This window comes from Vipera berus (genome assembly GCF_964194415.1).
Source record: "Vipera berus genome assembly, chromosome: 2".
Taxonomy (NCBI): Eukaryota; Metazoa; Chordata; class Lepidosauria; order Squamata; family Viperidae; genus Vipera; species Vipera berus.
In genome coordinates this window covers 108359772-108386266 of record NC_138203.1, presented here as the reverse complement: position 1 = coordinate 108386266, position 26495 = coordinate 108359772, and the positions used below count along the sequence as shown (strand labels likewise).

Sequence of the window (26495 nt, the reverse complement as noted above, 5' to 3'; positions counted from 1 at the left end):
ATTTTAAACAAGTATTGTTACTTGCCTTAAAAGAGCCAGTTTGGTGTAGCAGTTAAAGTGCTGGCCCAGAAACCAGGAGAGTTGTAGTCCTGCCTTAAATATGAAAGTCGGCTGAATGACTTTGGGTCAGTCACTCTTTCTCAGGGCTGTTGTTGTGGGGGAAATAGGAGGAAGGAATATGCTGCTTTAAGTTACTTATAAAATAATACAGGTAACATTAAAATCTAATGAATGAATATATAAGGCAACCTGCGCCAACAGGAAACTCTGAAAGTATCACAAGTGCACATTCTTGAAGAGACTATTTCATTGCTTTTTGTAACCTTAACCTGCAACTTTATCAGCTGTAAAGGAAGGAGAACACATTATTATTAGTAATTTTGATAATGTAATGAGAAAAAATTAATTTCTCTGCTCCCCAGAAAAGTAAACAAAGCAAAGTTGCCTCTGTGTTGAACTCGACTCTGCCGATTACATGGATACAACGTGCAGGGATTTTGGCAGTGAATAGGAAGTGGCTCACCACTGCTTATCTTCTATTATCAGCAAAGTGGGCTGGCTGCTGCCTTTTAAAAAAAACCTCATCATCAAAATCTGATTACACTGAATTTTTAGCAACATGTATGTAGCTTTAGTTTTATTTCACACTTGCAATATTCACAGTGGACTATATTACTAAATTCTCAAAAACGATAATGCATATCTTTAAATTGGGATTTTAAAATGTTTCTTAATCCTTTTTGTTTTTTATGACTTTCAGCTTAGGACTAACAATAATGGACTCTTGTTTTCTATTTAGATTTTTTTAAATAAAAAGGTATTGATGGACAATAATTTATTCTCTACAGAAGATAATTTCGATAGACCCTGAATCCTCAGCATTTATTCAATCTTCCCACGGTCTCTTTTCAGAATTTATACTGGGAAACTACAGATGCGGCAAAATTCTAAACTCCGCAGTCAAGTTTTAGAGGCAGCAATCAGTTCCATCTGAAGACGTATATATTTAAATAGGGGGAAAGGAAACTAAGAAGTCTGGCTTATTAACCAATGCAGAGGAGTCTTTTCCACCCTTATTTAGAGGGCTCTATGATAGTAAAATAGGACAGCACGTGTATTTCTGTACACTCGAAAAGCTGAAACAATCGCTTCTTCCGTCTCTTGACCTCAACTTGTCTATAGAATAATGAAAAAGTAGAGACGACAATCCTATTTAAGTTAGGGTGCCTCCACCTTCTTGTTAGGGTGGAAGTGAAAGCTGCAACTAGAGAAAGACCCTGTTTTTCTAAGACAGATTTAGTCCATGCATCGATTTTCAACTTACAATCGATTTTAAGTTGGTAAAGATAAGTTAGTTTTCTCTATCCATACTACCTTTAAATGCACATGTGATTTAAACAATAATAGTCTATGAAGTCAATTTACGCAGCTTGTCACTCATAGCGTGCATCTCGTCTCGGGATGCGAGGTAACAGCCGCTTTTCAAAATGCAAAACACGGCTAGATCCCCCGGCAGGCGTCTTAATGAGCAACTGGCTCGCCCTCGGCTTGATACCGCAGTTGTGCTCCCTCTGCTTTTTCGTAGACCTTTCGTGAGTGACGACATCCGGGTAGCAGCCTCCTTCGATTTGCAACGTGCGGGCGAATGAATCGCCTGCGCCCTGGAAGTTCCTAACCGCTATTTTTTAAACATTGAAATATGAAGCAAAAATAGCATTTCATACAAAATACTTGTAGGGGCTGAGATGGAGAGAACAGTATACTAAAAAAATCAGTTCCAGGTAGTTTCAGATATGCTTAGCCAAGTTATATCTGCTTTTGGGCATTGTCTGCGGTTTGCAGATACCCTTTTTGCTTACTGAATTCCGTGCAGTTTAGCAAGGAAGTCGTGTGCGGAAGCGTCCGCGCGGAATAACGTGCATGCAGGGCGGTCTTCCCTGCAATACCCGGCGCCTTCCTCCAACGGCCAGAAGGAGCGGGCGGTGAAGCGGTCGCTCCCGGTTCGAGAAATTCGCGCCCTCAAGTCTCCGTTCAGACGTCCTCGCGCGTTGCGCAGGCTGCGCTTCCCGCTTTTGCAAGGGCGAGAGTAACGAGATGGCGAGCAGCCGCCGGCAGTCATTGAAGCGTTTCTGGAACCCGAATCGCAGCAGCCCAGCACGCGCCGGCAGGTGGGGTGGGGGGCGACAAAAGGGGGGCGGTGTCGCCGGCGTGACATTTCAATCGATCGTCCGTCTTTTTATTTTATTTTTCTTCCCTTCCACCTCCTCTCCTGCTCTCTGCTTACCAATATTCCGAGAGGAACGAGTTTGCTGGGCTAAAACGTTTGTTGCTAGTTTGTGGTTTAGTTTATTGTGCGAGGATATCTAGCGTGATTAGTTTAAGGCAGGGGTAGGCAACCTCGGCTCTTTTATGACTCATGGACTTCAACTCCCAGAATTCCTGAGTCAGCTATGCTGACTCAGGAATTCTGGGAGTTGAAGTCCATGAGTCATAAAAGAGCCGAGGTTGCCTACCCCTGGTTTAAGGTTACGTACTACACACGGGGGCGTACGCTCTCAGTTTAATCCAGTAAACGTGGTTAGTGTTTTGGCGTCTCGCCGCCAGCAAGGCACTTGAAAGCGAAAATCTCCTTCAGCCCCACCTAACTTAGTTAAGCCTCCCTTGAAAGGGTCGGATGGCGATGGTAGTAAAGTGTTGGACAAGATGGGGTTCTACTTTGCCCTCATTCAGAGAAGTTCATAGCACGAGTTGAAAACCTTGGAAGACTAAATCTCTGGCCCCGGTGACTGACTCAGATTGGATCCTGCAACATTATCCTGGGAAACGTATATTTGCCTTCAGTTGCGATAATTATCATTCATGAGATGCACAACTAACCCTCTGCCTCAGAAATAAATGAAGTGAGCTGCGGTTCGTGCCTTTTAATAAAATGTTACACTTGGGAAAAGAACAGATATGATGATCATTAGGAAGCAAAGTGAAATACAACAGCCAGCATAGCAAGCAATAAAAGTGAAGAGAAAGTTTCCCTCAAGTTGAACTCAATTCCTTGTTGAATTCATGGACAAGTCTATGTTGGTTTCTTAGTAGTAGTATTTAAATGGTTACCCTATTACCCTCTTCCGAAATTTTTTTTCAACTGTACATTTCTGAGCCCTAGAGTTTCTAGTATTTTTTCATTCAAACACAATGAGATCTGACTCTACTTAGCCTTTCAGTAATGGTTAGATTCTGCCACTTGCTGTGACAGTTTAATAAACCCATTGTTTATAATTAATATTTTACAGATATATCTTGTTTTAATTTCAAAGGTCAAAACAATTTATATGGAGGTCTTTATTTGTTTTAACTCTACAATAGCAACATTTATGTCTTCATTCTTCACTATAAATTAACATAATTATATGTTCCAGCATTACTTCTATCTCTGATCTTCAATCTCGGCATATACCTTGCTGTAGTCGTTTAACCTCAAGTTCTGATGAATTCAGAGAATGGATCCACCAAAATGAAACTATTTTGCCTGACCAGAAATATTTGGAACAATCTCATTTGATGCTCATAGGCTACTTGAGAATTGAAACACCAGGAAAAAAAAATAAGATGATGGATGGCAGTGTTTATTTGCAAGATAACACTGGAGCACTTCCCTGTGTGGTAGGCACTAAGATGTTCTGTTGCTTAGCTATCCAGTGCTGCTTAGGAGAGAGACATTACAGATCTTAGCAGAAAAAATAAAAGTGATGATTGGGGGGCCTTTAAAATTATTCTCATTATGCACTGGGATAGATACCGGGTATCCAGTTAAATAGAATATGCAGCTGGATCAAGACCAAGTCTTTTTGTTTCTTGCAATCATCAACTAACCCTGGTGTGCTCATAAACAGGAATTGGAAACATACTCCTTGATACTTAGCATCTGATTTTTGAAGTAACATTGATGTCAAGATTAACAGCCAAATATTGTTTGTGTGTGTGTGTGTCTGTGTATGCATACATACATACATATATACACATACACACACAACATCTGGAGGATCAAATACAGTTCTAGTTATCACATGTAGTCATGATGCAGTTTGTGAGACTGTTTATTCACTTGTTTTCCTCTACTTGGTTCATTCATGCTGCTAGTAAATACACTGATGTTCAAATGAAGGAAGCTGAATTTACCTCCCTTCCTATCCAATAGGATTTTGCTGGAAATATTCAAATAACGTTTTGGAGCGGGCAACTAAATTACTTTCTAGTAGAGTCAATATGTATTAAACCTGAATGGGATTAGCATGATAGGTATTTCTATATGCATCTATAAGTTTCAAATAAAGGCCATTTAGCCTTTGTATAGCTAATGTCACTTTTTCTCTTTTGGGCAGTTCCTGCATTTTAAGCTTGAGTGGCTAGAACATCTGTCACTCTTCCCTAGTTGGATATATGTTCCCCAGATAGGCGAGGGCACAACTGGATATTTGGAGATCCTAGAAGAACCAATTCAAGTACTGTCTGGATCAGAGAAGAATCTTAGTACCATCCCTGTTTTCTACCCTGGGACAGCTGCGGAGCTACTCAGTGCCAGGTAAAGATTTACTATTATTTAGGCATATTGATCACTCCTCTCCCTAATCTCATCCATTTCCTTCCTTAATTGTTAAGAAAGTGAGGATGGAGACATCTTAATTTAAATGCACATTTTCCAGGAAAAGGTGTGGCTTCTTTAAAGGGATACACATGGGTGCAGCATATATCTCTATCTGCAGGTATTCACTTTTGTGTAACTTCTTTTTTTTAAGTTTTATTAATTTTTAAGAATTACAATCTTTAGAGCTTAGTAAACAATATGTTGTCTGGGTTCACATATTTAACATTAACTTCTTCAGTATAAGTCTATTCAGTACTGCACAATCCAGTATTTTTTCCCTGATTCTCCTTTTCCCCCCCATATTTTTTCCATTTTCCCTTCATTACACAATTTAATTTAATTTAATTATGGGACTTATATGCTGCCCTATCTCCCGAAGGATTCAGGGCGGCTAACAACAATAAAAACAACAATAAAAACAATGAATACAAATATTAAAAGAAATTAAATTTTACAAAGCCCCACTAAAACCTGTAAAAATTAAAAACATGATTAATTCTTGGTACTATTGATGTATACAGAGTTAGATGTAAACATCTTCATCATATTTCACTAATATACAAATAATATCAATTCATTAATCTCCTGTTTTTCGTGCTCTTGTTAAGGTTTAATTTCCCATCAATATTTAAAGTATATCAGTTATGATTTTCTCAATGTTAATTGCATTTATATAGCTAAAATTTTTATTCATATCAATCTTATTTTCATATTTCCTATATCAAAAGAAGAGGGAAAATAATGCTATTTTAATTCTAAATCATAAGTCAAGGACTATCTGTAATGGAACAATAATGGCCATTACCCTCTGTTGCTTAATGACCACAATGAGGACTGGTAACTCGCTAAGTGATAGTCATTAAGCAAGATATAATATGATCACAACTTGCAATTTTACTCTTGGTTTCTGTATTGACTGTTCTTGTCTGAAGCCAGCTGTGAGGCACACAAAAGGCAACCACTTGACTATGGGATGCTGCCAGTCATTAGTGCAAGAACTGATTGTAAAGTTACTTTCTCATAATAATAACTTCAAATGGTTGTTAAACAGGAGAGTGGTTAAGTGAGGATTACCTGTAATCTCATTAACTGCCAATAATGGCCATTGCTGCTGGGTCAGTTACCTCATTCAAGGAACAAATAGAAGAGATAAAGAAAAAAAACAAGACTCCCAGAATCCAAAGGGAGCTATTGAGCAATTGAGATGGAACTAGAGTCTCTGGAACTTGCGCAATAATGTGCCTAAATGAGGAAGCATTTGTGGTCTCAGGTGCCTCAGCCAATTGCTGCAAGATTTCAGTAGGCTGCTCTTTTTATAAAACAGTGTTTGGTAGCTTCTTTTCATCTGTAGTATAATTTGATTAGTATCAGCCGATGGATTTAATTTACATCCTATACTTTGGGAATAACCACTAAACATCTACATTCACCCTACATTTGGGAGGTAGGTCTGAATTGAGGGAGGTCAGGCCTGGAACATGCTAATGAAATTGTAATACTGGTAATTAATATTCATAAATCATGAGTTGTTTACAGTAAAAGAACGAGATTGCATTCAGGTCCTCTTTGTGAGATTTTTGGCAGCATCTGATTGCCCATGATTAGAAACACAATGCCTTATGAAATGTACATTTTGCTGATCTGCCAGGACTCTTTTTGCTTTTTTTAGGCCTCAGAATAAGAATACAGCGAAGGTGAATGTGGCAGGTGAACTAGTCAGGTTGACTACTATTCTCTATTTCAACCAAAAGACTTTCTTCTTCCTCTTCCTGAAGTGTTTTAGTTCTTCTGCTTGTGTTCCAGTGGTAGTACAAGTATGTTTATTTACTGTATGTTTATTTTATCCTTTATTCAAAATAGAGCTATGCCTTTTCTTAAATTTCTACAGAGAAGTTGGTTGATGAATAACCACCATGACCAATTATGTGGTTCATAGGCTGAGATATACTGTTTTTGAGGAAGTAGAAGTCAAATTGGTCTGCTAAGATGTTTGGAGGATAATGATGATTTTGCTAATCATGCATCACAACCAGTGTGGGTTGGTTTTCTTCATGATTAAATTCCTATTGGGCTTGGGAATAGCAATAGCACTTAGACTTATATATCGCTTCACAATGCTTTACAGTCTTCTCTAAGCGGTTTACAAAGTCAGCATATTGCCCCCCACAATCTGGGTCCTCATTTTACTGACCTTGGAAGGATGGACGGCTGAGTCAACCTTGAGCTGGTGAGACTCAAACTGCCGAATTGCCAACAGTCAGCAGAGGTAGACTGCAGTATTGCATTCTAACCACTGCACCACAATGGAATAGTAAAGGTAGCATCTAATTATACATGGGTTGCCTAATAGTACTGCTTGTAGATTACATTGCTCTTTCTCTTAAAAGAGCTCATACAATATATTGGAAGGAAAATCAATAAAGCAGTCTCCAGTGACAATGTGGAATAGGCCTTCATTGATACTAATGTCATATGTACCTCAAGTGACCTTAGAATCAGAAAAGCTCCACAGATGTTCTTATAGGTGCTGAATTTTGACATTCTCCCTGATTTCTCTATCCTAGAAGGCTCCCCACTTGGTTTGGCATCATGCACTACAACTGGGGCACAAATATGTCCTAACTGACTTGAAGATATCTTGCCTCAAAAGTGCTGGACAGAATGTTTTCAGAGCCAGCTCTTCATCATGCCTTCTGCCTTACTGCAAAGAACAAACAAAGGAACAATGTCTAGATGTAACTTCACAAGGAAGTTCCATGGCACCAGTTTCCACGATGCCTTCTATACAGCCTAAAAGTTTATTGAAAGTGCAGAAGGAAGAAATTATACTGGGTTCTGTTAGAAAATCCGAGCTCATCTCTTATACAGTAAGTAAATTGTGACACTTATACAAAGAAAACTTTGTTTTCAACCTGCACTTGAACATTTCTTCAGACATGACTCTGGTAAGCATTACAAACTATCTATAGCATAACCTTTCATTATTCTCTTTTCAGGGTACTATCACTCGAGTGTTAAATGCCCAAGCTGGCCTCTATGAACTAGATAACAAATACGTACTTTGTCTTGCTTATCGGCAGATGTTGAATACTGGCTGTGGATTCCGACCAGGAGCATGCATAGAGGTGAGTTGGCTTGGAGTAGTTTACAGTCTCCATTAGAAATGCAGTTTTAAAGAAAGTAGACTGTCTGAAAAGAAGATAAGAGATAAGATAAGAGGCTGTTTCCAGCTACAGTGCAGTTATGCCAGGAGAGGTTTCTGATTTAAAAGCAAGAAATCCTTATTGGAGAAGGATGCATTCTGATGAGGATTGTGTAATATGTTGCCCAGTTAGTTTCCTGACTGACTGTAAAGCCAATTATTGTGTGAAAATTGTTGGAAAAATTTTTAAATCTTCAATTTTTCTTTATGCTTTACATGTTAGCTCCGAGATGTCCATCTTTTGGAGATGCCTTTACCTACTATTCCTGCTGCTTTTGGAGCTTGTCTACATACTACCATTGTGCTAAAGAGTTTTTCAGTATATAGCATATTACATCAACCTGTAAACTGCTTTGGAAATTATTACCTGCAACTACTCTTGCGTTATAATTTAAGCCTGTCACTCTATCTTTATCTGGTCAACTTGCTGGAAATATTTGAACAAAGGTGTGTGTGATTAAAATCAATGGCCTATGATAATATGAAGTTGTATAACCTTTCTTCAGGCATACACTTAAGGCCTGATACTAATTTTCTATAATTTAAGATAATTCTTTTTTCCTGCAGTTTAAGACTAAAAGGGTGAATATGTGCAATCCAATGCACATATGCAGAGAGGCACATGTAGGCACCTCTGCAATTACAGGTTGCATACAGTCACATGCAAACTGAGTCCCCAAGAATTGCAGCCAGGATGCAAGTCTCCATGTACTCTGGTCAGAGGCTGTGGAACTCCCAATACTACAAATACAGGCCCAAGATATAAGGTAGCAGTTTCCGGACAGACAGCTCTCAGTGTGAGTGAATAGGACAGTAGCAGCGATTTTTGGCAGAGAACAGGTTGCGCTAAGAGAGTTTGAAGCTCTGACAGGGAACAAGGAAAAAAATACTTCAATTCATAAAAGATCCAAAGGTGCTTTTTCAAAAGGCAACTGGGCTTTGTTTTTCCTTGAAGACGTTTCTCTTCTCTTTAAGAAATGTCTACATTTCTTACTGAATGGTGGAGGATGGAAGGATGTATATTCCTTGCAGTCATCTGGTCATTAGCATTCTTTCTGAGAGTTGTTGAGGCCACTTGGAAGTTTATTCAGAGTCACCTGAATAGTGCAAATGAGTGTTGAGCCTTCTTAAATCTCTGAGCTTCTTAAATCTCTTACCATGATGTTTCCTACCTGACTTGGTAATGAATACAGCCAAGCTCAGAGAACACCAAGGACCCCACAGTTCAAACCTACAAAAGCAAAGATCTGTTATTCTAGAATGCAGAATATAAAAAGTGGATTTAAATTATGTGGCAGCAGCCTCCAGTCGAACATTAAGAAAACCCTCCTAGAGCAGCTTGGTAGTAAAACAAATTACCCAAAGGGACTAGCTTTTGTTAGTTGTGTCCAAGCATAAGACAACCCTTTTGTGGATGTTTTTAATCTGGATTCCTCCACTGAGCAGATGGTTGGATTTCAGAGCCTTTGTGATCCTATCCAAGTCTGTGGTCCTATTCAAAGAATATCCAAGGCCTAGAATTTCCCTATATTATATCGGCCCAGAGAAGCATTTTTCTCATATGTTGGTGAGTAGTAATGCCTAAATTATAGGAAGCGATTATTATACACAATACAAATATTGAGATAAATTTTTAGTACTTATCAATTCAGATTTATTTGATTTTAATATTATTTTAGGCTCATAGTCACTAGTAATATTGGCTGAGTTTGTTGGAGTTGAAATATAGAGCATCTGAAGAGCACCAGATTTTTTGGGTACAAGGAATAAATAAGCTCAAGAAATTATGTTGTAAATTACTTTGAATTTGTTCTTTGTCTTGTTTTATGTTCTTCTGATTTTTCCCCCTAAATTTTCTTCACCTGAAATTCATTTCCCTTCATTACATCTCCGAAGAATGTCATGTTATCTTAAATCTTTCTAGGTTCTGTTATTTCACTCAGCACCAAAAAATGCAGCTTTGCTTTAGCCATCATTCTCAAGAACTAATAGAGAAGTTTATTGTTCCTATTCTGAATTCCCTGCTACTACCCAAGAAGCAGGAAAGAAACTTGCACGTAGAGATTCTGGCAGAAAAGCACCACTGTCTCCTAGACCAGGTAATACCTTTTTCCATAATCCTGTGGATTTATCTTCTATGTGGAGATAACTTAACTCCTAAACCTTTTCCTAGTACCAGATTCTGGAGCCACCGTGTCAGATTCCACATTTTGTCCAACTGTATAGTATGGTTGAGAGGAGCTGCTGGGAAAGCTGTGGTCCACTGCAGCAGTTGCATTCTGACTCAAAGATCTGCAACCTAAATATGCAAGAATTAAATTTCACATTGGCCCAGAACTACTGCATTTTGTCAGCTGAATGTTTTCATCCACCATTGGTAAGTATGACACTTATCTTCTCAAAGATTGAGAGAAAGAATAGTCTTTTGATGTATACTAAACTCAGAGAATAAACATGTGTCCGTGTGTGTTGAGTCCTGGCAAATACCAGGACAAGTGCCTGAAGTTTCTTGACAAGATTTCAAAAGTGATTTTGCCCTTGCCTCCTTCCTAGGACTGAGAAGGAGCAAAAGTCAACCAGCTAGCTGTGTGTACAACTAAAACTCACTGTCTCCAGGTTTCTAGCCTAAATATTTTAACCACTCCATCAAATTAGTTGTCACGCTTGCCCCAGCTAGGTCCCTAGGAAAGAAAGACCCTCGATTCCATTTGATTGAAGTGATAGGTTCTTTTACTAAGAATTAGTGTTTGCAAACAAAACAACTGATGACAGAATTCCAGAGAAGTATCAAGCTGACATTAGTTCTCTGTATTGTAAAAAGTTTTGTGGTTTAGATACTCCTAGAAAAATAAACAAAAGAGTATTCTTATAAGGATCGAACATAATTAATGAATAGTTGTATTCTTTTCCTGTCAATGGCTAATAATCACCTTTTATTTTTGGGGTGGGAGGATAGCTGTTGCTTGGAGTGCTGGAGTATTCCAGTAGTGGTTCCCTCCAATTACGAGACAGAAGTAACAGTCTTCCTTGTATAATTTTCCACAAAGATTGCAGACCATTCACTGACACATCACTAATAGGTATGTTCATTGTTTATTTGACTGAGTTTTATCTATAATTTGGGGGAAATATAGAATAATGGCCACTTAATACTAATTAATATTAAAATGAAGCTACCCATCAAGTTGTCTGCCTGGTAGTCTATGCAATTTTAGCTGATAATCTTATTTTTTGTATTCCTATTTAGTTATTTGAATTATACTGTTTATGTAGCTAGGAAAGAGGGTTATCAGCAGACTTGTTTCAAGTATCAGCAGACTTGAAACACAAGTTTGCAGAAGTGCAGTTTTTTTTAAGGAAACAGTTTTAACCAACTCTGCCATAAATAAAATGAAAGTATTCTCTTTCTTTTGTGAGATGATTTTGGAGAAATTTCTTGTGATCTAGGGACCTACACAAGCCTGAGATTTTATTTAAAGCCGTTTTAAAGATAAATTTTAGTTGACAGTGGAAGCCTCTCAAGGTGTACATACATAAAATGTTCAGCTTTATTTTGATGCCCAACAGTCAGCAGAGTGAAAATAGTTCTTCTGCAAGCAGTGTGCTATTTGCACAGTATGCTATATGGAAGTGAAAGTAGCTGCTTCTGAATACTGATGGAGAGGGAAAGAGGGGCAAAAAATGTTATTTGGGCAGTTGCACCAACAGCATGTGAAGAAGAGAAGTTTCTTTTTTTTATTAAAGAGTTTTACAAATGCATTTTAAACATAAATCCCATCCCTCCCCCACCCCCTCCCAGTTTCCCCTCCCCCCCCGACTTCCCAGAGCATAATACAGGGTATTGACCCTAACAATCTTAAACTATAATATGTTAACTAGCTATAATAACACTTTAAATCCTATCGCAATTTAACTCTCCTTAAAAAATAACTAAATAACAAATCTTATAAATCTAATACTTATTCAAATGCTAAATGAAACTTTTTAGTCCCATATTTATTCTGAATATAATCAATCCATCTTCTCCATTCCAAGATATATCTTTGTTGAGAATGATCCTTCAAATATGCTGAAATTTGTGTCATTTCTGCCAGGTTCGATACTTTTAAAGTCCATTCTTCTAAGTAGGCAAATCCTCCTTCTTCCAATATTGCGCTACCAAAAGTCTTGCTGCCGTTATTAAATTCAGCATCACTTTTAGGACATGACAATATTTGAGTACCACCAGTGCTTAGCAAGTTGTCAAAAACTAGATGACTAAAAAAAGAGGGGGAAGACTTGGGGTTTTACTGATTAGATTCATTTGTTGTTATAGAAATGGCTAGTTTATAATATTATGGAAAAGTAAAAAGTTGAGGTTCAATGTTAATGCTTCCTTATACTGCAACAGAGAAAGTCTATTCTTTTTCCCTTCTCCCCCTCACTTTTGCCCCCTTTTTCCTCCCCACTGTGTCCTACTATTTTTTTTTTATTTTTGTATTTTATTCTAAAATTAATAAACTATTACAAATTGTAGAGAAAAAAAGTACCAGTTTTAATTTCTTTGGTGACTATTCCCTTGCTGAATCACTTTCCTTTTGCACTGACAAATGTATGATGAATTTATCCATGTTTATTAATATGCACCACTACCAGCTAGCTCAGGGGTCTTTAAACATGGCACTTTTGAGACTTGTGGACTTCAACTCCCAGAATTCCTCAGCCCTCATGGCTGGTTGAGGAATTCTGGGAGTTGAAGTCCACGGGTCTTAAAGTTTCTAAGTTTGTAGACTCCTGAGCTAGCTGGTTGGCCCTTCTGAGCTCTTCACAGTGTAGTAAAAATGCATCCCCCCCCAATCCCTTCCCTGTACCCTTAAAGACGTAGTAATCAAGTGCAAAGTAAGAAAATATTTTTCTCTTTAAGCTGCCTCAGGGTGTCATGTGTCACAATGTTGCAATCACAGATAGAAAGCTGCTGCAATTGGGAAAAGCTTTAGCTTTAAATTAAGCCAGTTTACCTTCAAACAAAACTTTCTAAAAGCCATACAGAGACTCAATTAAAGGGGGTAAAACTAATTACATTTGTTTAAAGGGATTAAACCTTTCCCTGTTGTCTTTTTTTCCACCCAAGCCACCTCCTTTTATACCCTCCCCTTGCCCTTTTTCTTCAGTTCACCTCCAGAGCTGTTTCTGGAAGTGCCAATCAGATGGAGCCCTGCCGGCTCCTGGGGCTTCTGCTGAGCCCAGACAGTCCTGCAGTTGTAGCTGCCTCTCCCTCTCTCCCTCAGGCTCGGCTCACTTAGCCTCATTCCCCTCCCCTGCTACACTTGGCTAACAATCACGTACCACCTGCCATGTGGCATAGTACCACAAGTGGTACGCGTACCACCAGTTGAAAAGCCCTGTCCTACATCACCTCTGCTAAGGTGGGTATTGAAAAATGTTCCTTCTGCTCTCTGCTATGTTTTTTATAGTAGTCAACTTTGCTTATTACTGATAATTTCATTTTTTTTTCAACTACAGGGTGCCTCCTCCAGGTGAATATTTTTCAGCTTGTTATAGAGCAATTTCCTCAAAATGACTTTTCTTCTTCACAACAACCAATTACAGCCAAGCATATAAAGAAAAAGAAAAGGCAGGTATCCTTTTTTTAAAAACTTATGAAGTTTAAAAACAGCAGAATCATAGAACAAGTCAAAGGTGCAGATAAAAAAATCAAATGTAAAATATTGTTTTAGAACTATGAAGAAAGAAACCTAATATGAATAATTGTTGTACTAATATGGCTCATGTTTAGTTCATTGAATTTTGAATATTTTCCTTTATTCTGATTTTCTCTTGATTAAAATAAAAAGTTCCATCCCAGTTGTTCTCTGTATGTTTGGAGTTTAGTGTGGTCATGTCACATTGCACCTTATAGCTGAATCTTAGCAGTGAAGTTCCATTCTCAACTGGATCTCCCTCTGACGAATTTCTACCCATTCTGTTTCTCTTAACTTTTTAATGAAAGTAGTATTATATTCCTAACTGTGGTTTCCTAATCTGCTCTACCTTGTAAGGCTGACACATTGCAGGTGTTTTGCGGTAGATTTTAACTGAGAATGGAAATGGAGGAGCAACCCATTATACTGTAGGACACGCTTTGTCTATTACAGAAAAATCATTATGATGAGTTGAGTGTCCTGATTCTGCAGTTTGTGTTTCTTTCTCCCTATTACATCTCAGTTTGGTGGGTCGAATCCCAAGTGCCGTGTAACAGAGTGAGCGCCTGTTACTCATCCCAGCTTCTGCCAACCTAGCAGTTCGAAAGCACGTAAAAATGCAAGTAGACAAATAGGGACCACTACGGTGGGAAGGCAATAGCGCTCTGTGCGCCTTTGGCATCTAATCATGCCGGCCACATGACCACGGAGACGTCCTCGGACAAGCGCTGGCTCTTCGGCTTTGAAACGGAGATGAGCACCGGCCCCTAGAGTTGGAAACGACTAGCACGCACGTGCAGGGGAACCTTTACCTTTACCTATTACTTCTCTAGAGCTGCAGTCATGCTACTTTTCTGTTCATCTCTTCACAGGCTTTGTGCACAGTTTTATTTTGAGGATGTGAAAGTTCTTCATATTCCTGAAAAGAGACCCCAAAAAAGTCCTCATATCTATGAACAGACCTCCTGTGATGTGAAAGACAGCGGCAGCTCAACAACTGATCTGAGACCCTCAGCAAGGAAAGCTAAAAGCAAAGAAAAGGGAATAGAAGAATCAAATACCAAGGAGCCAGAACATTTCAGGAACAGTACTGAGAAGATCACCTGTGTATCTCGTCTGTTTTTGCTGATTCAAAAGGAAGGACTTGCGTGGCGCAACTACTTCCACAATTCAGAAAGCAAGTCTGAAAATGGGAAGACAATGCAACTCTGCTTTCAGGCCACAGTTTTATGGATGGGCAAACCTAAGCTATGCCACAGTCTTGGAGAAAATGAAGAACAGGAGGAACTCAAGCTTATTACTTTTGAAGAGACCAGCGAAGCCCAGCAGAAAGTAAGGGTGAAGTGAAGTGGAGAAATGGCACATGATTGCATTCATTCAGAATGTTGCATTTCTGTTCTTCTATAATCATCGTTGGGTAACGTGCATGAGATCCAGAACAAACTGAATGACATCACTTTGTACTTTTTCATTTATACTTCAGCTCTTTCATACAGAATTAAGCCCATACCTCAAAATATATTAATCAGCTCACGACTGGACTATCTTCAGACAGATCTCTGCTCTTGCTCTTAGTTCAAGAAATATATAATAATTTACTCTCTTTATCATTCTTTATTCATATGTTGTGGTTGTCCTTAAATGGACCCATGGATGTTGTCCTTTGTTGCTTGTTATGGTTTCACAAAAGGTGTTTTAATTAAATACTAAGCCTTTGTTGTGCCCATACAGCATTCTCTACAAATAGTAAAGACAGTGCCAATCGGTTTTGGCACATTTGAGCCACTATAAAACGTGCCCAGTTTTATCCCCAAGTTTGTCCATGCTGTTCTACACAAGCAAGGAACTGTAATCTAGAACTTAATCTTGCCAAATAGCATACTGTGGTTTGTTTCTCACTGCCAAAACTATGGTAAAATTTGGGTTTCATTTGTTAATGGACTTCTCAAATTATTCCCACTTCAGGTATTGTTACTGTTTTTGAAGAACTCTCTGCACTGGTTCCCATTTCTACATGTTGACCATCTGTACCAGCTCGTTCTACCTCAGTGCACGGTAAGAGTAAAATAAATTGTGAAATTTATTGCTGGGCTTCAACTGATTTACTCAGGAAGGATAAAAACCGGTGATTGGGCCTTCTAGTCCAATTTTTTGTCTTTCAAGATTCCTTGTGGTGGAAGTGTCTGGACATTTTGATTCTGCGGTAGGTCTCAGTTGGCTGTATTTTTTTCAGGATTTGGATATTTTTGACAAAAAGTGGCCCTCACTGGCTCCAGGAAACAAATCAAACTTGAGCTGTTCCTTTTTTCTGCCGTTCCCAGATGGGGCCTATGTGAATCATGTGAGACGGATTTCTCAGGTAAGTTAATCTGTATTTCTTCCAGTCCTTTCTATTTTGATTTTGATTTGGGGGAAAAATGAACTAACAGAGTTCTAGGCATGAGTAGAAGCAAACAATTTTAATGCCAGCACAGTAGGTTCACCACGTGAAGGGGCAGAGCAATGGATGAATGTATTTATCTTTTCTTTTTCAGCCCATGTCAGACATGTTAAAAAGGGAGCAAAAAATGTTCTCCATTGCAGAAATACTCAGTCTGAGGTAAAATGTATTTTCTTTTAGTTTACTGAGAGATTTACTGTGGAAATTGTAATTATGGTCTTTAAGGAAATGAGATGGAATACAGGTACTCTACTTTTTAAAAGTTGTACTTTATCTTGGCTAACAATAAAATATAAACTAATTCTGAAGCACAAGATGGGAAAGAGTTGGAGAGAGACACAAGACATATCCAGGCTGCTTGTTCACACTAAACCTAGTTTGCTTTACTTCAGTTAAAGCAAATTTTATTCTTGCTTTTTGAGTACACAAAATCATAATTTAAGATTTAGCTATCATTTACACTACAGCTAGGACATAATGGGATTCTTGTGTATTCTGACAAACGAAGTCATTGTTATTCTTTGCAAAGTTACAACTGAAACACTCAGCTAAAAATAACAAAACCCAAAGAAAGTGCTAACTTGTCCCCAGCCATTTCCCCTCCCTTTTTACTGTTTTTGCTAGAAGAAGAAGACTCTTTGAATATGTGCATGCATGCTCATGTTTTCATGTGAGTGTGATCTGTGTATGTGAGAGAATATGCATACAGAGAAGGATGTGGCCGGTAACAGTGGAGATCTGTTGGGAAAAATAGAAGGCATTTTCACTGTATATTTATAGATTTTGGAATTGGCGTATGAGAGACATCTATCTGACTAAAGAGTTGATTTTAGAAATTGCTGCTGATCTTCCTTTTTAAAACATAGTTTTGCGATAGATACGATAAAAATGTTTTTAAATGTGTGGGCACAATTCATAGTGATGATAATAGCCTGATTGTTTAGTGTTAACTTACTGGGATATTATAAAAGACTGGACTTAGTTTTAAGATCTTTAGAAGAACCCTTTCTCTCTGTTCCATGATCATCAAGCATACATTTGGCAGGCAAAGTCACTTTTCTTTGGATAGTGTTAGTATTTAAGAAGCCCAAATTTAGCACTTTTGGTGACTGGTTGAGATTGGAAGCAAAGTTAATCTTAAATAATAAATATACTACCTGTATCAGTTATTTTTTCAGTATTTAAAATTAAGATGTAGACAATACCTTTTAAATTTGTTGTTGAACTGATTTTAATTTAGAAGATGCTGATATCTTACTGATTTTATTTTATTTATGTTATTTTTAATCTAGGGTTAGTGCTTTTAATCTAGAGTTATGCTTAAAATTATAGTTTATACTTTTCAGTTTACTTTAATCTCTGTTTTGGATGAAAAGCTGGAAATGTAGTAAGTTAAATGTTCCCTCATCAGCTCCAAAGGTTCTCTGGTCTCTTTTTCTGGAGAAATAATGGAAAGAACTTTGTGTGACTCTCATTCTGGAAAGAAGACAGAAACAGATGCCTATGCTCAGGAAAAAGGTAACTATTTGGAAAATGTGTAAGTGCTGAGAACAATACTCTTTGTGTGTGTGTGTGTGTGCGCACACACACACACACACACACGTCTAAGTAAACTAACCAGTCTATTCAGAATATATTGGTGAGAATTACTCTGCAAGAGGAAAAATGAATTTTCTATAGCCTAGAGCTAAAGTAGTGTTAGGGTCAACCTGAGAGCAAACTGTCTTCTACCTATTAAACTGTGATTGTGAGAGGGACCTTGGAGTCCTAGTGGACGATCACTTAACCATGAGCCAGCAGTGTGTAGCAGCAGCCAAAACAGCTAATACAATCCTGGGTTGTATAAACAGGCATAGAATCAAGATCATGCGAGTTATTAGTACCGCTTTATAAAACCCTAGTAAGACCACACCTGGAATACTGCAGCCAATTTTGGTCGCCATATCACAAAAAAGATGTTGAGAGTTTGGGAAAAATTCAGAGAAGAGCAACTAAGATGATCAAAGGCCTGGAGACTAAAATATACGAAGAATGGCTGCAGGACTTGGATTTAGCTAGTCTAAAGAAAAGAAGAAATAAGGGCGACACGATAGCAGTATTCCAGTATTTGCTGGGCTGCCACCATGAAGAGGGGGGTCACATTATTCTCCAAAGCACCAGAGGGCAGGACAAGAAACAATGGTTGGAAACTGATCAAAGAGAGAAGCAACCTGGAATTAAGGAGAAACTTCCTGATAGTGAGGACAATTAACCAGTGGAACAGCTTACCCCCAGAAATCGTGGGTGCTCCATCACTGGAGATTTTTAAAAAGAGGCTAGACAGTCACTTGTCTGAGATGGTATAGGTTCTTTTGCTTGAGCAGGGGGCTTGACTAGAAGCCCTCCAAGGTCCCTTCCAGCTCGATTCTATTCTATTTAGGTGGCCTCTTGCCCTGGAATTATACTATAAAGCTGAGCATAGCACCTACACATGATTCTTCAATTCTTCTGGATGTCTATATTCAAGCCGCTTTTGTGCCATATCTTTGGGGTTTGTTGCCTGGAGCTATGATTTTGTTTCGGGATCTACAGTGCAAAATTTCCAGGTATGTCTTGAGCTCAGAGGTACTGAAGCATCATATTATTATTCATCATATATGACATTATTGATATCTGCTTGCCTTTGGTAGTACAGGTAGTTTTCAACTTACAACCATTTGTTCAAAATTTCTACTAATGTCTTGGCTACCACTTGGCTACAGAACAGAAAATGTGTTTTGTTTCACACAGAAAATATACTTTGAATTAGAAATCTTGCTATTCTGAGCTGGTTCTGATTGAATTGAAACTGAATTGTTCTGGGCATTAGCAAAGAGACAATCTGGAGAGATTTTACAGAATAAAGCAAGACTAGTGCATCTCATCTTTTTCTCCCTTCCTTTCATAGCCTGTGCTCTAATCCAGAGGTCCCCAACTTTTTGGGCACCAGGGACCGGTTCCGTGGAGAGGTTTTTCTGCAGACTGGAGGGTGTGTGCTGCCTGCATCTCGTGGATGGGGCTTTGCTTGTTTGTGTGGCCCGGAACTGGTCCATGGACCGGGGGTTGGGGACCCCTGCTTTAGTCTTTCCAAACTATCAGCACTTTCCTTCCTCCCTTCCTCCTATCTTCTCTTGGTTGCCACTATCACTCTCACATTCAAGTGTGATGTGCCTGACTGCCTCAGTTGTCTTCTCAGCCTGTTTATTCTCCGGAGCTGCCATGCTTCTTCAAGCACAGTGTACCAAAATGCCCTATCAGCTCCTTTCTCTGCTCTTCTCAGTGACTTGTTAATATCTCTGGAAATTCCCTGGATTCTTGATTACACAATTTACTAGGTATAAATGGGCTCCCTGTTACTAAAAATGGTTGTGTTTTCCTTCCTTGAACTGCTGAAACACTGAAGCCACACAGTATTTTCGGGAACCACTGAAGCCACACATTTTTAATATGCACCCTGTTTTCATCAGTTCCTAAAAGTGTTGTATTGCTTCAGCTCTTAGTTGGCTCAAGGAAAGACAAAGCCATCTGTCATTTTTAATAAGCAACTTGTTTGTAAGTATGGATTCCGATTTAAAATGCAAGTTAAAAGACAGAGTTAGGGAACTGAATTTGTTGTTAACTCAGGTACTGTTTGTACATACTTTTTTTTTGCTTCTCCACAACCGTTCTCATTGGTTCTTTATCACATTTAATTGTACTACTATCCAAAATCCATTTTTTTTCATTACAGATTTGGAAATGTCTATTGTATTTTTATTGCCTCTAGTGACGTGTGTGTTCTGACTCCTCCATCTCACAATTCTCCAAAGTGAGTATCAACCTCAGAAGTTACCTTGAAACTTTTTTACTTCTCATCCAACTGCAGAATTTGATGAAAGCCCCTTTTTCTTTTTTATTTGCAGACATCTGGATTCCACTCCTAAGTTTCCAATAGGTTATTTATCCAATGTACCACTTCAGCCTTTTAATATGGGCCAACCACAAGTCACTTGCCATTTGACATGTATCCTATCTTTATCCATGCAATGGTTCTGTGATATCTGCAACATCTTCACAGAGGTATCTAATCAGCCATATTTGAATCTGGGAATTCCTAAGCTGCTTTCCTCACGTCATAATTGCTGTATTGTATTGTTTTATTCTTTTGGATGAACATATGGGTCATTCAAACTTCACACCTGTAATCTGAAATCGTAGTACCATATACATTTTTATACTAACATGACAATTAGCCCAATTTTATCAACATATTTTCCCTCTTACCAGGGAAGGCACAATGAATGTAACAATTCTTGCTCATCACATACAGGAATGATTAAAGCTACAGCTAAGTAAGTACTTGGAAAGAAATGTCTATCACTGCTAATAATTTTTATTGTCCCCATATATTTATATAAAGGTAAAGGTAAAGGTTCCCCCGCACATGCGTGCTAGTCGTTTCCGACTCTAAGGGCCGGTGCTCATCTCCGTTTCATAGCCGAAGAGCCAGCGCTTGTCCGAGGACGTCTCCGTGGTCATGTGGCCGGCATGACTAGACGCCAAAGGCGCACGGAGCGCTGTTACCTTCCCACCGTAGTGGTCCCTATTTTTCTACTTGCATTTTTACGTGCTTTCGAACTGCTAGGTTGGCAGAAGCTGGGACGAGTAACAGGCGCTCACTCTGCTACGCGGCACTCGGGATTCGACCCGCCAAACTGCCGACCTTCCGATCGACAAGTTCAGCGTCCTAACCCACTGAGCCACCGCGTCCCTTCTTATATTTATATAGGAAAAAGCAATAATGCATATTCAAATTATACAATATAGAATGTTGAATAGTTTGCTCGTTTTGTCTATATAAGTACTTAATCCTGAAATCTGGCAACTTTTTGGTGTACTGAAATTATTATTTGATCAAATATATTTAAAATCGAGAAGTGATCCTCAATCGTAAGTCATGATGGTTGTAAAAAGGGTTGCCACGTAAAGCAACCGCTGTGGCCCTGAAGTGAATCCATTGTTGGCAATAGGAGGATTTTGCCAAAAATTTGAAGTAAATGCTGGGTTTAGCAAAAACTTCATAAAACACTCAGACGACTGCGAGGCACTCCAAATGGCCATAAATACAGGTTGTGCACCAGACATGGTCACGTGACTGGGAGAGGGGGGTTGGCCACTGGGACTTTGGAACTGGGTCATAAGTAGCTAGGGGGGAATCTATCATAATTTTGAACAGTTGCTAAGCATCCAGTTGTAAGTCAAGGACTACCTGCTACTCAAATTATTATTTTATGACATACAGAATAGAATTACAGATATCCATTATTCTGAATGAGAATGCGATATATTTTAAATCCCACTTATTATCACAGAATCCTAGTAGAAGATGGAACAAGTGAGGTTGTGGTATTTTGCAAGAACCAACAGGTGCAACAAATGTTGAGTTTGAGCCCCAAGGAATGGGAGGTCCTGCAAAATCATATTCGGATTAAGGGAAATATCTGCATTCAGCATAATGAAATTAGCACAGGAGCTAGGGTAAGTGGTTTATTTTGAATTGGGAAATTTAATAACCACTTGGATTAGGAATTTTACCTAATGGCTTTGAGTGCAAATCAAGGCTATTTATCTGATTTTGACAGATGCTGGAAGAGCAAGAAGATCTGCTCACACAATATTTGAAAAACTTATGCAGAAGTCCAGTTGTCTGTCGATCCATAGTGTTGACTTTCAGAGTGGATAGAAAATCTTCTAATACAGGTATGTTATATGTCTTCAACCTCACAGAATGCTAAGTGCTAAGGAAAAAACTAGATTTTTTTTTTAGAAATCATGCCAACTATTCAACTATTCCCATGATATGTTGCTTCACTGTAATCAATAGAAATCATTTAACAATATAGAAATCCTGATGCCTCACTATAGTCCTCAATTTACTACTTACAAATCCCAGAAGCTTCAAAATAGATGAATAAAACACCGAGGAAGTTGCCAAATTTACTTCAGTATGCCAGAAGTTTCATACCTAGGGCAGATACCAGTTTAATCAATCCCTGCTAGGAATTAAATTGAGAGATTTTAGGAGGGATATTCTAAGGCCCCGAGAAGCTGATCTGTATTACAAAATGGCTCAGGAAAATTGTTCTTATATTAATTGGAATATCAGCAGTTAGAGATGGAAAATATTGATCACTGTGTTTTGAGTTTTATGGAGTTGAAATCTAATCTGATGAAGGATAGAAGGCTGATTTATGCAAATGGAGACCATTGGTATATTGTAAAAAATACTGTAAGCTTTTGTTCAGATATAGGCAAACTTAGTTCCTGATTTCTTTTAAAAAAGATTTTAATAAAGGCAATAAGTAGAATTACACTGCACATCTTAATTGGACAAGCAAAAGATGGGATGTTAAGAAATATGAAATGTAAATATGGGCCATTAAGAAATACGAAATACAAATATGCCAAAACCTATTGCACTTATTTGTTCCTCCACTTATACTGATTTCCTTGACAGTGATGACTAAAAAAATGAAAAGGGTCCCTTTTATATCTTCTCCCCACCCTTCTCCCTAAATTCTAAGATACCCAGGAGCTGGCTGAGATACAGTGTGCTGGTATTATTTTTAATGAGAAAGAGATGGATTATAAAATTCTCTTTTTTAATAGGGTCAGGACAATTGAGGAGGTTTTTCTGTAATGAATTAGAGTTCTTAAGTCGAATGAGGAATCGACCAAATCTGGTATGTCTTAATATCCAGGAAACAATCTGAAGAACAGGAAGAGGAGAAAGTCTAATTCCTCTGGAGGAATTTGTGTAATTCCAGTTTGTGTATGTAATGCAGGTTTGGAGATACAGTTGTTGTTAATAAGCTCAAGTATGAAAGATATTGTTGCAAACATTAAAATGTGAAAATATTTTTACATAAAAAAATCAAGTTTTTGCTTTTTTCATTCTTTTCAGTAAAATACAAATCAGTGTTGCCTTATATTTAAAGAGTTTGTTATTTTAACATTTGATTAAACCGTATTTTGTTGCCATGATTTTACTGTTTGTGTACTAAGAAAAGTGCATCTTTATGTAAAACAGTGACTACTTTTTGCACATACTAGAATCAGGAAAGGTATAAGCAAAAGATACAGTTTCCCATTCATCGTTTCACATCTGCTTACAACCAAATAAGCATTTATCCAAATTACCTTTGCAGTTTTCTTTTCCTAATCTGCTATTACTTGCGCTATAATGTTAATAAAATCCCCCAGAATAGCCAGGAATCCACCTAGGTTTATTACATCGCAATTCAAACGTTAGGACCAAACAGAATCTAATTTGTATAGTAGTTTTTTGAAGCTGTGAGAAGAGACATTGGTAGAACAGGAGTCTTCAAACTTGGCCCTTTTATGACTTGTGGACTTCAGTGTGCCTGGCTGAGGAAGTCATAAAAGGGCCAAGTTTGAAGACCTCTGGTATAGAATCTGTATAGAGATCACTGTAGAATGAACTTTCAAGAAGAAAAATAGCTTTCATTCTAGAGAAGGAAGGGAATTGGAAAAATGCTGCCCTAATCACTCAATAAAAAGCACTTCCAATAGTGCTGCAGATTCTAATTCCAAGGAATATAGAATAATATCCTAAAGCTTGAGAGTAGATGCTTCTGAGTGATTATTTAAATATACATAATCCTGAATCTAAATATCCATAATTTCTAATTGGTTTAGAGCAGGGGTATCAAACTCAATTTCATTGAAGGCCGCATCAGCATTGTGGTTGCCCTCAGGGGGCCGGATAGGTATGGCCAGGGTGGGCGTGGCCTACTGGGTGGGCGTGGCTAGTGTGTATGGCCTACTGGGTGGGCATGGCCAGCTCTACATCGTTCGCATCAAGGTTGCCTATGGGGGCCTGGGCAGGAGTGGGACAGATCTGAGGGTCTCTGGCAGAAGGAGGGTCTCTGGGCCAGGGCCAAGGCAGTGGGGGCCGTTCCCTCACTGTTTCCAGGATGGCTTCGCGGACCACATGAAACCACTTCGCAGGCCAGATCTGGGCCCCGGGCCTTGTGTTTGACATGTCTGGTTTAGAGATAATAGTCGAATATAGTGTGTTGAAGTGCTTAGATAACATAGGCAGAGTTTAAGTTTATTCATTTTTATTATATTACTAACTTCTGCAAAGTCTTGTTGACGGAGTGCACTGATTAAAAGGCTAAAAACGTTTATTCTATGATGGACAAGAATAGTATATTAACACCACAATTGTATTCTTTAAGATTTGAACAAATATACACAAAGCCATAGATACAATGCTGTTTCTTCCCATCAGTTCCTCTTCTTTTGAAACCATAGAGTTTGTAATATTATGAGCATCATTTTTCTAACACTGACACAGAATTTTATTTTTATCCAAAAATAAATTGCACAGTGAGGGAGAAACACGGAACAAAGCAGCATAATACATTGTATGTAAAATTATAGTAGTTAATCAGTTTCCTAGGCATAGAATGCTACAACATAATAGAGCCAATAAGAATTTCAGCAAAAGAAGCAAAATTGCTTTTCATATATCATGTTCTGTAACACAATGTAAATGAAATTAGCTTTCTTATAGAACTCAAAATAATTGAAAATGCAGTTATTAAATTTAACTGGCATTGCCTAAATGAGGAAAAAGCACTTTTCTGGTAGGCTTAAAACCAATATTAATTGAGTGCCACACCAGAAACAGAAGGGCCATTACCTCTACAGTTAAAGTGGTCAGGAAGAGGAAATAATGTTATTATAACCTTGTTTAGCAACCTTGTTTCCAGTTTCATTGTATCCTATTTATAATCATATTTCATAATACATTTACAAATGTGCAAGGAAACAGATTCCAGAGTGGATTTACACAAATGTTGGCTAGGATAGTCTGTTTTGCAGCAATGTCACAATGGCATTAGGAGGTTCAACTTTTAAGATGATCTTTCACATTATTTAAATTGTAATTATGTATGATAGTCATATAATGCTTGCTGTTAACATGCTATAAGAAAACTAGACACAGTGATCTTTACAAGGAGAAAGGATTAGCAGCTTTTTTAAAATTAAAGCTTGGGATTTTAACATTCTCTTCAGCAAATTTAAAAACTTGTGTACAACTATTCCATGGTTTTTCATTTTTATCTTGATCTGTGAGAGACAAAGTTTATAGTGTTACATTTTCTCAAACAAGGATACATTCAATTCTAAATAGCAAACACCCGGAAATAAAAGAAGGGTTGATCTTTTCCAAGCATAAAAAGCATAGAAAAATAACTTAACAAGTTGCATGTACATTCAAAAGGCATACATTTCCTCAAATAGTAATGACTGACTATAGACTGCTGTTGGGAATAATTTTGCCCATCAGTTCTAATCCTGAAGATTTTTCATCCCATTAAGAAGAATGGGGAAGAACTTTTTTTTACCAAAATATTGATCTATAATTCTGATCAATTCTACTGATTATAGACACAACAGCAGCATTAAAGAATAAACAAAACTACCTTTGAAGCATCATGCATGACCACATGCAGTAGAAAACTGATTCAACTGCCTTTTTCCGCTCTGAAGAAATCTACACTTTGACAACCTTAATTCTCTTCCAAAGAGAGAAACAGTTGAAGGATTAAATTTGGTGAGAAGACGTCAAGCCTTACTGGGACTATAACAAAGTCTGCTTTACATTTGCACAAAGACGCACGGAACTGTCAAAACTAAATAGGAATGTTTTTCCAGTTATAAGTCATCACAATAGATATCTTCATCTTCTAATGGAAAAAGAGAAGACTGAAATGAGAAACACTGAAATGGGAATTTCTAGTCCTCCAAACTGCGGAATGCATTCTGCATGTCTTCAAACAGCTGGGCGAAGTCTGCTTTGATCTTTGCTTCTCCATCTTTCACTGGGTCCTGAAATTCAACAGAACAAAACTGGATAATCACTCAAGAGGTTTAGAAAGACAGCACTTCCTCAGAAGATGTCATGAATATCTTGACATTGCAGAATTCCTACCAATGGTGCAGAGGGAATTGGTCTTTTGATATGCCTGATGGGATCCATCTCTGTCCCATGTAGTAAAACGAAACAGCCAGCACACACATATCCCCAATAGATAAATACCTTATGCAGTAGAGTTATTATTTTCTCTTGCACTTCCCTTATAACTGTAACAACACAAATACCAATCTGCATGTGTACAAAGTTTCATATTCAAAAAGAAATTGGAACTGTGAAATGCACCATCCACCTTCCTGAGTCCAGAGGTGATACGAAAGACCTAGCTGCTTACCTTTGCACATCATTTGAACAGGCACCAGGAGATGACAGAAACAGACTCTAAGGAGGTCTGCGACCAATTAATGCCATAATAAGAAAACAAGGCCATCCACCACTTTGCTTTATCAACAGAATAGAAAAGCAGGTATTTTACAATTCTCGCTAAATCACATTACAAGATGGAACCACTTAGAGTCTTAGACCTACCTCTTGCTCTTCCTATTAATATATCAGTGACTATCTCT

At 38.1% G+C, this 26495-nt stretch overlaps 2 protein-coding genes across 2 annotated transcripts in view; one reads left to right on the top strand and one right to left on the bottom strand.

The window, feature by feature from the left end:
• Positions 1 to 1910: 1910 nt before the first annotated feature.
• Positions 1911 to 22873, top strand: CTC1 (CST telomere replication complex component 1). The gene is made up of 23 exons (XM_081317161.1): positions 1911 to 2168; positions 3414 to 3657; positions 4377 to 4576; positions 6309 to 6453; positions 7204 to 7506; positions 7636 to 7764; positions 8065 to 8288; positions 9766 to 9940; positions 10015 to 10218; positions 10798 to 10921; positions 13344 to 13455; positions 14395 to 14854; positions 15488 to 15577; positions 15756 to 15881; positions 16057 to 16121; positions 17374 to 17480; positions 18382 to 18547; positions 19711 to 19788; positions 19883 to 20039; positions 20247 to 20311; positions 21332 to 21497; positions 21602 to 21719; positions 22629 to 22873. Exons 1-23 carry the CDS (start codon positions 2095 to 2097, stop codon positions 22730 to 22732), a joined length of 3636 nt encoding a protein of 1211 aa, XP_081173287.1. The 5' UTR covers positions 1911 to 2094; the 3' UTR covers positions 22733 to 22873.
• Positions 22874 to 24151: 1278 nt separating this feature from the next.
• The window catches only part of ATP6V1A (ATPase H+ transporting V1 subunit A), a 49666-nt gene continuing 47322 nt past the window's right edge, over positions 24152 to 26495 (bottom strand). Inside the window, exon 15 of the mRNA XM_081318247.1 lies at positions 24152 to 25883. Within this exon, the coding sequence (XP_081174373.1) occupies positions 25791 to 25883 (93 nt within the window). The 3' untranslated portion in view covers positions 24152 to 25790. The remainder of the gene's footprint in view (positions 25884 to 26495) is intronic.

What these genes read in the sequence shown, in the direction of transcription:
- CTC1 (XM_081317161.1), top strand. Translation starts at nt 2,095, where the DNA reads ATGGCGAGCAGCCGCCGGCAGTCATTGAAGCGTTTCTGGAACCCGAAT. An exon ending in GTGTTCCAGTGGTAGTACAA is followed by an intron (nt 6,454 to 7,203) that starts GTATGTTTATTT and finishes TCTCTATCCTAG; the next exon opens with AAGGCTCCCCACTTGGTTTG. An exon ending in CTACAGTGCAAAATTTCCAG is followed by an intron (nt 18,548 to 19,710) that starts GTATGTCTTGAG and finishes TTTTCATTACAG; the next exon opens with ATTTGGAAATGTCTATTGTA.